The sequence below is a fragment of the Anser anser genome (genome assembly GCF_964211835.1).
Source record: "Anser anser genome assembly, chromosome: 2".
In the NCBI taxonomy this organism is placed as follows: Eukaryota; Metazoa; Chordata; class Aves; order Anseriformes; family Anatidae; genus Anser; species Anser anser.
Genome location: NC_139721.1, coordinates 44,117,448 through 44,130,357, shown reverse-complemented (window position 1 = coordinate 44,130,357; position 12,910 = coordinate 44,117,448). Strand labels below are relative to the sequence as shown.

Genomic DNA, 12,910 nt, shown 5'->3' with positions numbered 1-12,910 from the left:
AGCTCCATCTTAGCTTAAGCTCATGTGATGGGTTACATTTTCATGCAGAGTTTTCTTGACATTTTAAAAATGATTTTATCTGTCCTTCATGCTCATGCTTCAAATGTATCATTGATTTCTAAGTCATCTGCAGACTTGCTTTGAAGTGTTGTTCTAGTATTACCTATGTCCAAGAAAATTTCACATCACAAAAATTGACTCTCCTGTTTCCATCTGTAGTGAGAGTTCAGGACAACTGTAGCTTCTCGGTTTTGGCCAAAGTTTCAATTTACTTACATATAGAAGATATTGCTCAAAATGCTTTTAACATGTCTTTCTTTAATGACCTCAGCCATGCTAGCCTGCCAAAGATAAACAGCATTTCTGCTTGGCAGGCATTAACTCTTGGAGGAAGTTTTGTCTGACACCGAACCCAGAGGCACTTGCTCTGAGTGTTTGCTTTGCTGCGTTCTAGAGAAGAGCCATCCCCACAGATCCCAGTACTCAGGAGGGCTGCAGTGCTGGGGAAAATCAGCACCAGCCACAGAATTTCTCAATAGCAGATGTAAAATGTTGCTGAATATTTGAGAGAATAAAGGAAGAGGGTGCGGGCCAGGCCAGCTTGACTGTTCCCACTAGAGGATGGGAGGGTAGGAGGAAAGGATAAAATGGGATAAAGAGCAAGGAGGGGAGCCTGGAAAGCCAGCTTTCTGGTTCTTACTGTTCTGGAGGTGGTCAGGTTTGCTGCTTCTGGGATGAGCAAGCAGTGCTAAGGCTCTCATGGCACCAGGCATGCTCCTGTGCTCTCTACGAAGTTGGCAATAATGTCCACTTGTTGCTTCCCGTAGTCTGCCTGCATTTGCCTTTTGCTTGGGCTGGCCTTGCTGGTAACCTCTTCTTTTGTCCTCTTTGGAAGATGTCTCATTTGCTGGATGCTTAGCTTCCTGTGGCTAGAAGAAAGGAGGAGCACATGGCTTGAGTTCTCAAGTCTGTAGTCAGTTCTTGTCCATGTCCAGGGGGTTTCCACTGATTTTTGGAACAGTAGTAACAATATCCACACAACTTAATGAATGCTTTCTCCCTGTATTCTGGGGGAGATTACTTCTTTGCAGGTTAAAGCAATCACTTGAGAATGTTTTCAGAGTATGAGTTTCAAGAGTTTTTAAAGTTAGAGTTTTAGAGTGCTTTTATAGCTTTTTAGAGTACTTTTATATTAATTTTTAATACTTGTATTATTCCAGAAGAGTTCCCCATAGCAAGATACTTTAAAAATAACCTTAAAAGGAATCCACAATAAAGGAGTCTCCATCTGTGTGAATGAGTTGTGGCAGATACGCTGAAGCAATTCTTAAAATCCCACAGTTGCTGTTTTCCTTTCAACTGACATGTTCCTGGTGTTTTTAAATAAAACAGTTGAACACTAGGTTTAAAAAGACATTCAAAGAATGCTGTGCTGTTATTAGAAATCCTCAGCTATGTCCAAGCAGGAAGGACAGTTGCATGACCCTGTCGTGCACGGCTGAACATGCCACGAGTCCCTTGTTGGCATATACCCTAAATCATCCCTGATGTTATCAGTGTGAACCCAGAACTGAGACGGCACAAGGGTGAAAGTATAAAGCCTGGATAAAAGTGCTACAGCTTATCAGGCAGAAATGTGTTTATTGGCATTCGCTGAATGTAGATGCTTGGAGTACTTAACAATCTCTAGCTAATGAGGTCTATTAAATGGCAATGTGCTGCAATTCACTTTGTCTGAATTGGAGAGAAGTTTCTGGGCAAAAGCCTCTTAGTGTTAGGAGGAAAGTTTGCATATTTTATTCCAGGATAATTGTTAATGAATAAACTAATTATTTTTTAATAAGATGAAATGATAGAGGGAATAATGGGAAGGGGATAGCAGTTTTAATAATTAAAAAACAGTATTAAAGTAGCATAAAGGGAATATTTCTGTGCAGTCATTTTCACCAATAAAAATATTTGACCTAGTTGTGAGCTGGGCTTAGACAGATTAAGTGCATTCATGTTACTCTTTACTTCAAGCACTATGATTCACTCAGAATCCTTTGTTCAAAGGCGGTTATATTGGCGTGCTTCATGAAGTCACTGCCACCATCGCTGTTCAATGTCTTCAGGATATGTGAACTCAGTCTACCTTTGCATTGCAGTGAGCTAACAGTATGGTGGCTGTGTCTGTCTGTGGAGGTAAAACCAAATAATTGAAGGGGGATATAGTATTAAAACATGCTAAATACTTTGCCACTCACCTGACCATACCTTCAATGTGTAGGGAGAAAATGCAAGTGTACTCGGGTAAGATATTTTAGGTACCAGAACCTCGTATGCACTCTGTTTCCCTGCAGCAGGTGTTGTTGTAGATAGATCGATAGATTTGTGATCGCAGGGGAAGGGATGCCTGCACCATGTCTTGTACTGCTGAATGCTGTTCAGCGTGGCAACTGTGTGATGTTCCTGCTGCTTGATCTCCTGGGCTTGACTTCTGCTGAAAGCTTCTTGTTCCCTTTTCTGGCATCTTTCAAGACGATGTTTGTACAAGGAGTTCATTCTGTCTTGAAGCAGCAGTATGGGAAAACAATTTTATATCTCCTGAGCTCAGCAAGAAAGAAAAATATTTGGATTTGTTTGCATTTTTTAATATTTGTCAAAATGCCAAGCTATTTAAAACAATCTGGCTACTCCATCTCTACTTACCCTGCTCTGATACTGCAAAATTATCACAAAGCACCTGAAATATGGGAATCAGATGTGAGTTTTAATGCCAGTGCAGTGCTTCAAGATGATAGGAACGGGAGGGGGAGCTGTCACTGCGTCAGCCAAGGCTTTTTGGTGGAAGTGTTGATTGATTACCTATCCCTCGGAAGGAGAGTGTGTGCTCTTCTAGTTTTAACCGAGGCAAGGTGACTGAATTGCTTCCTGTTCCCCTGTGAAAGAAGTAGGTAGCCCTCTACTCAAAACCCATGCTATTGTCTCCAGCTGTAAGAAAGAAAAAGAAAAGGCAAGTCCTTTGTTCTCTTTTTTCCTTAGGTAGAGATCACGAATGATGTCCAGTCCTTGCTGCTGATAATGCTGGCTGTCATGGTGGCCAAGATGGTTGGTGACTTTTTTAACGTGTCCCTGTACAGCTCTCTCCTGAGGCTGAAATGCATTCCCTACTTGGATGTGGAACCTATTGTTCATCACAGGAGAAAATGGTGAGGTCTCTTTTGTTGCTGATCTGTAAGTTTTCTGTGTCGTGTTCTGCACTGAGACTGTGTGGGTCCTCTGTGCTGTGGAGCTTGGAAGGACAAAGGAGTAAAAGGAGACCCTGATCCTGACCATGGACCTCACAGGGCAATGTTCTGTATGAACAGAACAATGGAGATCCCCTTTCTCTTAGAGTTTGTGGTAGCATCTGAATTACCACTTTCACCAGAGTCCTGAGAGCACTAAGTGCTCCATAATGCCTAAACCGTCTAGTTAGACGCTGTTTATTAGAGCAAGTGGTCCAATAGAGAAACTAGTAGAGGTTTTCAGACATTTGCAACTGTTTCTTGTGAGCAGATGCCATAGAGCAGAGGAACAACAACAATTTATAGAATTCCTTATGGTGAAGTTCCCCTTAGCTAATTTGTAGATGACTGGACTAGGCTTCCTGCATATTCAGTACGTTTTCAGGCGAGTCATGCCATCCAAGGATAGCAATTTGAGGCAGGTCGGATGAATTATCTTCTGGAAGTGCCTCCACTGACTTAGATTGAATGAATAGCCTGGAAAAAAACAACTACTTTTTACTAGGTCAGGTGAGATTAACCCCATTTGTCCTGTATATGAGCTGGTATCTGAAATTTCAGTCTGTTGATGAACATTTATAATCAGTAATTAAACCATTTATAACCAGTAATAAGAACAATTTTCTCTTCTAAATGTAGGTTCTGGGTCTACACTTACTTGTAGGTAGCGAGAACTGTACTGCTGTCTTTTACAAAATAATGCAGAAATGCTGTTTCTTTAAGGTATTCTGTAGGAATGAAATAGGAAATGTGGTGAAAAAATAGAAGGAAAAATGAATTTATTTATTTACCACAGGAAGACTTTTTATTTTCCTTAAAGGATATATGGGTAGTATACGTCCATGACCAAAGCTATTTGTAGGACATTTTAGCTGTCATTTCTCACAGTATTGGGATTTACTAGAAAAACTCATATTTTCAAATAACCCTTTAGAACAGTGAAAATATTGGTGACTTGTTCTATTCACACTTCTAAATGTAGCCATATCTGAAAGTTTTTAGCGAGCACATTGAACACTGGTTGTATTCTAACGGTATTTGACATGAGAGGGAAAAAGCCAGCAATGTAGTAGGAGGAAATGAAAACAATCTGTGATATTAGGGATGACTTCTATTTGTAACATGGCAGATAAAACAGAGGGGAAGAAGTCATAAGGTTCCCTTTGGTGTTCCAGTTATATGACAAGTCCATGAAAAGAATTGTAGCTATTTTCCTGGTTCAGAGTGAGGTCCCATTCCCTTGAAGGACAAATCTATCTAAAAATCTATACATATATCTATATAAGAATAATCTAATTTCCCTCCCACTCCTTTCCCTTTCCTCTCCAGGAATGTTAAAGAAAGTTTCTAGATAAATGTGGTCACAGAATATACTGACACTCTAAAACAAAACAAAAAAATAGTATCACAACTTGGTAAAACTTTATAGATGGTCACCTTCCAGGCTGCTATTTTCAGTCTAAATCTTCTTAGACAGTCTGAATAGGCTACGGCATCGACCCATTGCTTGGCTTCTCAGGCACTATTCTTGGATGCTCTGTTACGTTATTATCTCCTCAAAGAAATGAAGCTTCACCATTCAGCCACTTCAGACCTCCAGAATTTGGACCAATCCTTTGATCTGACTTAGAGTTTAGGCATCCCCAAATCCTAAATACTGACTCAAGGCAACTCTGGATTAATAATGCACCTCTTGAAGTCATGTCATAATTTAAACAAATTCTGATGTTTCACACACAGTCTTTGTAAGCATTCTAAAAGCAAGCTCCTGTTATTTTACCTAGCCATAAAAATGCACAGATTAAGATGACTGTCAAAAAACAAACAAACAAAAAAAACGTGTACATGTTTCCATGTCTCTGTTTCCTCATTATTTCTGAGCATCCCTGAAACTTGAGTCAAAATTCTACAGAAAGGTGTCAGGCCATGACTTTTCTTTTCATGGTTTTTCCATGCAGACCAAGTTTTCTCATTTGTTTTCTCTCTGACTGGTCCTGCAGCTAACAAGATGCTGTGGAAGCTCGCCTATGTTATTCTTTAGTCTTTTATTGCAGGGTGACTACCCTGACTATCTGAGGCTCTGCTGTTTTCAAGTTCCACTTATTTGCTGCACTTTGGAGGTATTTTTATTCTTCACATGCCTATATCCAGATATCATTTTGCACAAATTGTCCTCTTTTTCTGTCTGTAACAACTTGGCAGAGAGTGCACAATCACAGTATTCCTGCTCTGGCAAAGCATAGGTGACACAGTTGCACATGGGGCAGGTTCTGCATCACCTTTCCTCAATTAACTATTCTGTGAGATCACAAAATGTATAAATTGTGCACTTCTGTATTCCCCAAATCATAACAGGGAATGAGATCAGCTGTGTAGGAACTGGTAGCTAACATGTATTTATAAGCAGGTGATAAATCGTATTTGTGTATGCAGGGTGAAAGGCTTGGATAACTAACAGCTTGCTTAATAGCCATAGAAATGCCACATAAATTGCTATCCTTCTTCAACTGAAACTGAAAAGTCTTTGGAAAGCAGTGTCTAGTTGGTAGCAGGGAGGAAAAATGTGAAATTCAAGAGAGCATGTATTTTTAGGCATTTAGCACTCATACTGTAGGAGAGAAAGTGCGGATCTTCTCTTTTCTTCATAGGTGTTAAGAATGAAAAGATCTGTATTAGATCATTAGTTCATTCCTCTTCCTGGGCTGGATAACATCCCCAGGCACAAGGTTTCTTGGACGCTTAAATGAGAAGGGAAAAATAGCTTTTAAGTGACCAAGGGATGTCAAGGCCCAGATCCACAAAATAATTTAACTCCTAACTCCTGTGGAAATAAGTGGGTATATTAAGAAGCTAAATTATGTACTTGCTTACTTTGAAGACAACTCTGTAAATAGCGTTATAAGTGAGACTGGTGGAAGTGAGACCTTGATCCTCCGTGGTTTTCCACTACCTAACTCCTCCTTAGGCACTGGCATCTCTGGATGCCTTTCTTCCTACAGAGCAGAGAGGCTTGAGGTTTGTTTTCTTAATACTTCATTGATCTGTTATATTCTGTGCCCTGGCTGATAAGGCTCCAACCACAGCTGTGTCTAGTACACGGCTGCTACAGTGCACCATGATTTCTAGCTATGTCTCACACCACCGTAAACACCCCTCTTATAAAATCTGGTTCACTGGAACACTCGTAGCTGCTGGCTGCCAGGGAATGTTCTTTAATGAGGGTAAGGAGTACTTGAACACATCTACGTCTTGCCAACTCTTCCTGCTTTTTATAAGCTACTATACACTTCAGAGAGAAAATATCTTAGAGGCTACTTTTTAATGGGACAAGTTTACTTAAGAGCTGAGTGGAGCTGGTGCCAGTAGTTCTGTTTTGTTCTAGCTTAATATTAGCCTTGTCAAAGTTCTTATAGCGTCTCCTGGGTGTTTCTGTATTGCATACCATATAAAGCTGTTTTTGGGAGCCAAGAATTTTGGCTGGAATATATATTATAGTGGTCTCATTATATATTTTTTTAAAGTGTATCAGAGGTGGCCCTATATTAAAGATCCACCGAACAAGGGTGATTTTTTTTTTCCTTTATCCTTGCTGGTTTTCCCTTAGCCCACACCGCAGACATTGGACCCAGAATTTGAGCCAACCCAAGTTGGAGGGTTATTTGGGATCCAAGGTCCTGGTTTGGCCTGTTATAAAAATTGGGGTAATTAGCGAACTTTTTAGATGAGGCTTTGGATTTTGAAAATCACCAGACTCAGGGGGTATGTTTTTGGTTTGGGCCTAGACTAGCAACTACTACACTAAGAGTTTCCTTGCTCATCTTGCTGACAAGGGTGTTCATTCAGGGCCAATTTACCAGGATGCACGTGGTGCATCCCATCTCGCCTCTTTGAAAAGTCAGCGTGTCTCATGGCTGCTTAGTGCTTTCATCCTGAGAGGCATCATTAGGGGGTGGACTTGGCAATGGCTTCGCATCAGAGGGCACCCAGCCCATCTTTTGTAGAGTGCTTGCGGTGGAAGCTGGATCCTGTCCTGGCTGCACAAAGGAAAAGGGAGCTGCTGTAACAACGCCACACTTTGTCTGGGGAGAACCCTGGCTGCTGCAGAAATGATGGAGGGAAGGTGTTGAGATGTGGGTGAGATTTATTAAAATTATATGTGGGTTTTAAGTTGCCCCTCTGTCAGGCTTAAACAAACATGGCAAGGAACCATTTTTTTCATCCCTTTCTGTCTGTTCTCCTTTGCTGGGCTTTGAGTTTAGTATGATTCCATTACTTGGGAAGCAACTGTACAAAGCCATGACAAGGCAGTACTGGCCTCCTGACAGAAATCCTATGTCAGGGCCAGATGTAACTTTATGTGCTTTATGAAGAATAGCAGCATGGCCCCATCTTATTTTTAACGTGGGTTTGGTGTTCTCGTGTGGGATGGTGAAAGGACTTATTGTGCCTTCTTGCCCTGCACCAGCTCCCACAGATATCTGTGCAAAAGTCCAGCCTGTCTGTCTTCACAGTCCTGTTAATCGGCAAAGAAGTTAATATTAGCTTGTTTCACTGGGCTCTGGCCATCAGACTGTGCTGGGCTCCAAATTATCCAAAGCTATTCCAATAAAAAGGTTCACATGAATCTGATGTACATGAATTTATGTGAAGAACGATGTCTTAATGTGAATGTGAATAAGAGGTGAACTTACAGCTGGGCAGAGCTGCAGCTGTGTATTAACCTGGATACTTACCTTATTGATGTACTTTTTGCTCTCTGACAGGTGGTGATGAACAATGCCCTTTAGCCTGTAGTTTTCTGGAGATCTGACTGTCTTCCTTGACATGATTTGGGGGAAAAACAGCTCTTAGTGGCAGTGAGTGATCTACAAAAATGACCTAATGGGTCATTTCAGTCCATTAAGGCAGTGTCTTCAGAGACCAGAGACACTGTTTTCTCAGAATTTTTTAATGTTAAATTTCACCCCATGTTTCACATTTATTATGAAGTGAGTTCAGTGTCCGAATATGTACGAACAATGTTTCTTAGGAAAAAGTCATATGTAAATAGAGTACTAATATTGATAAAGATTCAGATGAGGCAGAAATGAAGGCTATATGGACAGAAGTGGGAGACCAAGGGGAACTTGCAGTTCTGTTGTTGGGTCTGCCCCATTTCCTCATATTGCTTTGGTCAAAATAATTTATTTTTCAGTTTTCTCAGTTAAAAAAGAGATGGTGCCTACATTCCTCATGTAGCTTTCAGCATCGCTGTGTTAGTAAAGTATTGTCAGTTCTTAAGTGTAAGGCCTTGTGAACCCTAAAAGATGATTTTTAACCTGCTCTAATTTTTACTACTTAATGAAACTACTATCTAAAGGCATGGCATGAATCAAAGTGACTTTATTTATTTAGATTGTTAAAACCATATAAAGATGCCCAATATTCTGTTTGCCTTACTGTTTATTTTTAGAGTGGAGTCTGAACAAATAAATAAATAAAAAAAACCTCTTCCCATGCTACAGTAAATACCAGCAGATACAACCCTTCCTCCAACCTAAAATAAACCTTTCCCACCCTTAGCCATTCCCTTTCCTAAAATGTCCAGGATGAGAGCTGTAGCTGGTGCTGTACTCTCAAGGTTAGGAGTTGCAGGCTTACATGGAGCAGCGATGTGGAGTAAGTGTGAAGCTGGCTGAGAGGAGGGCTTGTGGAGACCCGGCCAGCAGCACTCTCCTTTGGTAGGAAGGGCTGGGGGCCAACTAATAGCTTGCTGCTGACCTCCTGCACTTACAAGGGTGTTGGTAGGCACTGCAGTCCTCAGAACAGAGTATATACAATGGAAGTATGAATACAGGAAAATAATGACAAGAATAGTGAAGACGAGCCAATAAGCTGTCTGACTGAAATCCTTGGAGAAGCTTGTAAATACTTTAATGTTTACACATGGCCTGTATATTTGCACAATTACCTTTCCACGAGCCTAAAATGTTTTACACTGGAATATTTACAGGCTCTGAGAAATTGTATTTTCTGATATGTCTGAAAACTGAAGGGTAAGCTTCTCCATCCCTTCCTTTTCCTTCATTTTTGTCAGGGGAAATTTAAGCTGGGTTTCCTCCCCTTCCAGAATATGCCAAAGGTAAGTTTTCTACCAAGGCTGTATACTGATCGCAATCACTGAGTGCTAGGAAGAAAACATTTTGTATTTACAAGTGAATGTTGTATTCTGTAGTGAGATTTTTAAGGGAAACAAACTTCAAACAAAACAAATAAATGTGAAGGACTGGTTTGGTGAAGTTGGGCAAAACCTTGGGGAGAAAGTTTGGATGCACAGAGACAGATCACATATGGTGAGTTTTGAAGCAGTTGTCCCATTCCTCTGGTTTCTGTCACAAGGCACTTTTCTCACCTATCTAAAGCAAGGTCCCCTTTAGGGTGTGAATGGGACCACCATGGGGTTGGTAATCCTGCTGCAAGTATTGGGCATGCTATGTCAACGAACAGGACCTTAACATGAGATTATGGTTCTTGCTGTAAGGTCCATCAGGAGACAGCCCTCGTATGTCAAATCACCATTAGTGAGTGTAACACAGGTCCCTTTGGATCATGGAGAAATCTTTCCACAGATGCCTTAGCTGACGCTGCAGCCTGCTCGATGCTGAGGGCGGGATGACAAATCCACACTGACTCTTGATGCATTTTCCATTGCCGGGGAGTCCTGTGAAACTGAAAGAAGTGACTTCTGCACACTTTCCACAGGAGGAAACACACTGAAGCAGCATCTGGAACTAATAACCTGTGTTTCAGAGCTAGCTGGCTGGCAGCGAACAAGCTGCTCCAACTCCTACAGGTCTGTATGTAAAATACGCATGCTGGGACTTTCGGCTGTGGGAAACTGAACACGGCTTCTGCTGGCCCAGCTCGAAGGAAACTCCCTTCTAGCTCACCTGGGAGGACAGGCTGCCTGTACGGGTACCACCGCAGCCTTCAGATGTGGCCGCACACAGGTGGAGCGTGCACACAGGCACAGGCACAGCCCATCTCCAGCCACCGGACAGGGTATTCCGCTAATTGGCTGAGTCTGCTCTGGTGTCTGGCCACCATTTGGCAGGTACTGACAGTTTCCACTTAAAACCAGCCAACCTTGCCGGAAATCCAGCTGTGCCGGCGGAGCGGCCGATCTCATGAAGATGTCATTGAACAACTCTTTGAATTCATTCAAGAAGTGGTGGGGCTGACTCGAAGCTCACTGAATTCCCCGGGGAGTCTTCGCTGGATATGGGAACACAGACATCCATTTATATAAGAGCTGTATTTTGATATTCTTGAGTTACACGTAAGGATATCATCTTTATTATTGCTCTGGCGACTGCTTCCGAGTTCACCTTAAGCTGAAATTAATTCTCTTTGCTGTTCATGCATATGTCACTTTTTCTGTTCCTGCGAGTGTTGCTATATCCTTATAAATATTAGGAGCTTGTCATAGCGGTTGTCATGATGGAAAGAATTATTTATTTGCAATGAGGAAACAGATGGCACAAAATACTTTAATGAATTTCAGCATGTTTGAGAAATGAAATACCCTTTTTAGAAATAATATCAGTTTTGCAAAACTTTTAAATGCCATTTCACACGATCACAAGGGAGGCTTGTTTTTCAATACATTGAGTGTACACAGAGACATGGCAAAAGAGGGCACAAAATGAAGTAGTTTTATGAAAAGTCATAAAGCCATGAACACAGTTTTATTAGCTGCTGCCATTCAGTAAGTGGGTTTGTGACAGTAGGTGAATAGGAGATGAAACTGACAGCAGATGGAAAGAGCCCAAAGAAGCTGAGTCCTGCCTAGTGCTGGGAATAAGGAAGGAAGAGAAGGAAAGCAAGTCAGACGCACAAAATCCTTTCCCAGAATTTTTGCTATATGTGTTGACCATGTTGTGTTGTAGGTACAGTGCCAGGTGCAGAGAGATCACTGCTCGTTTTCTGGAAGAGCACATAAGTAATACCAACTTCGGTGATTTTATTTTTAACTGGGATGTAAGTACAAGCATATTCTCCATTTGTAGGGGTGGGTCCTTGCCATAAAGTCACAATATAGGGAAAAAAAAACAAACATGAACTGCATGTGAATGGTACTTGGAAAGCAGGGGGTTATTTAAAGAAATGTTTACAAAATAATGAGTGTATATATAGAAAGTTGTAGCTTACAGTATTTTTATGAAAAAAAAGAGGGGGAATGGAATAGTTCAGTTTAAAGGGACCTAAAAGGGTCATCTAGGCCAACTGCTTGGCCACTTCAGGGCTAAACAAAAGTTAAAGCACAGGGACATAGTTTAGTGGTGGACTTATAGTGATAAGTGGATGGTTGGACTTGGTGATCTTAAATGTCCTTTCCAACCTAAAAGATTCTATGATTCTATTCTATTGAGGGCATTGTCCAAATATTCCCTGAACACTGACAGGCGTGGGGCACCAACCACCTTTCTACGAAGCCTGTTCCAGTGTCTGACCACCCCCACAATAAAGCCATTTTTCCTGATGTCCAGTCTGACCCTCCCCTGGTGCAGCTCTGTGCTGTTCCCACACGTCCTGAGACCAGTCACCAGGGAGCAGAGGCCGGCACCTCCCTCTGCCTCCCCTTCTCAGGAAGCTGCAGGGAGCAGTGGGGTCACCTCTCAGCCTCCTCTCCTCCAAACTAGACATCCCAAATGTCCTCAACCTCTCCTCGCAGGACACGTCTTCCAGCCCCTTTACCAGCTTTGTTGCCCTCCTCTGGACACTTTCAAGGTCCTTAACAACCTTTTTATATTGTGAAGCCCAGAGCTGCACAAATACTCAAGGTGAGGCCACACCAACACTAAATGTAGTAGGAGAATTGCCTCTTTTGACCATCTGGCCATGCTGTGTTTAATGTACCCCAAAACGCGGTTTGTCCTCTTGGCTGCCAGGGCACACTGCTGGCTCATGCTGAGCCTTCAGCCACCAGCTCCCCCAGGGCCCTTTCTGCTGAGATACTTCCCAGTCACACATCTCCCACTCTGTACCGTGTTTGGCATTGCTCTGTCCCAGGTGCAGAACCCGGCATTTTCCGTTGTGGAAATTCATACATCGATGATTGTCCAATTCTCCGAGGTATCTAGATCACCCTGCAAGGCCTCATCCTTGTCGAGAGAGTCAACAGCACCTCCCAGTTTAGTGTCATCAGCAAGCTTGCTAAGGATGCATTCAACTCCTGCATTCAGATCATTGATAATAGACAGAACTGGCCCTAGAACTGAACTCTGGGGAACACTGCTAGTGACTGGCCACAGTTTACTATGGTTCCCAATAGGCTTGTGGCGTAAGAAATGGGCTAGTATTTTTAAAAATGGGAATGTTGAAATTTGAGGGGTTAAATGCTTTTCTTTCCCAATACATGAGCAAATGGAAGAAGTACCTTTGCTCAAAACCCTGGTTGTAAGTGTCAGAACCTTCTATTTTCTGAACTGGGATTAGGGTAAAATCTATATCTCCAGATACCAATGGTATGTTTTAATAACCTGACTACCCTTATCCATTACAAAGTGCCTGATTCTCGGAGGTACTGAGCAATCAGGTATATATCTTTTCATGTATTTTTCCATCCATATTGCTTTAGTTCACTCATTCTGTAGTCTGTT

General features: G+C 41.9%; 1 protein-coding gene across 2 annotated transcripts in view; it reads left to right on the top strand.

Moving 5' to 3' along the window:
• The window catches only part of LOC310894147 (chloride channel protein C-like), an 84,472-nt gene that overhangs the window by 46,686 nt on the left and 24,876 nt on the right, over positions 1 to 12,910 (top strand). For both annotated transcript variants that reach the window (XM_083823916.1, XM_083823915.1), the window contains exon 12: positions 3,025 to 3,191. In XM_083823916.1, coding sequence (XP_083680042.1) covers positions 3,025 to 3,191 — 167 coding nt within the window. The remainder of the gene's footprint in view (positions 1 to 3,024; positions 3,192 to 12,910) is intronic.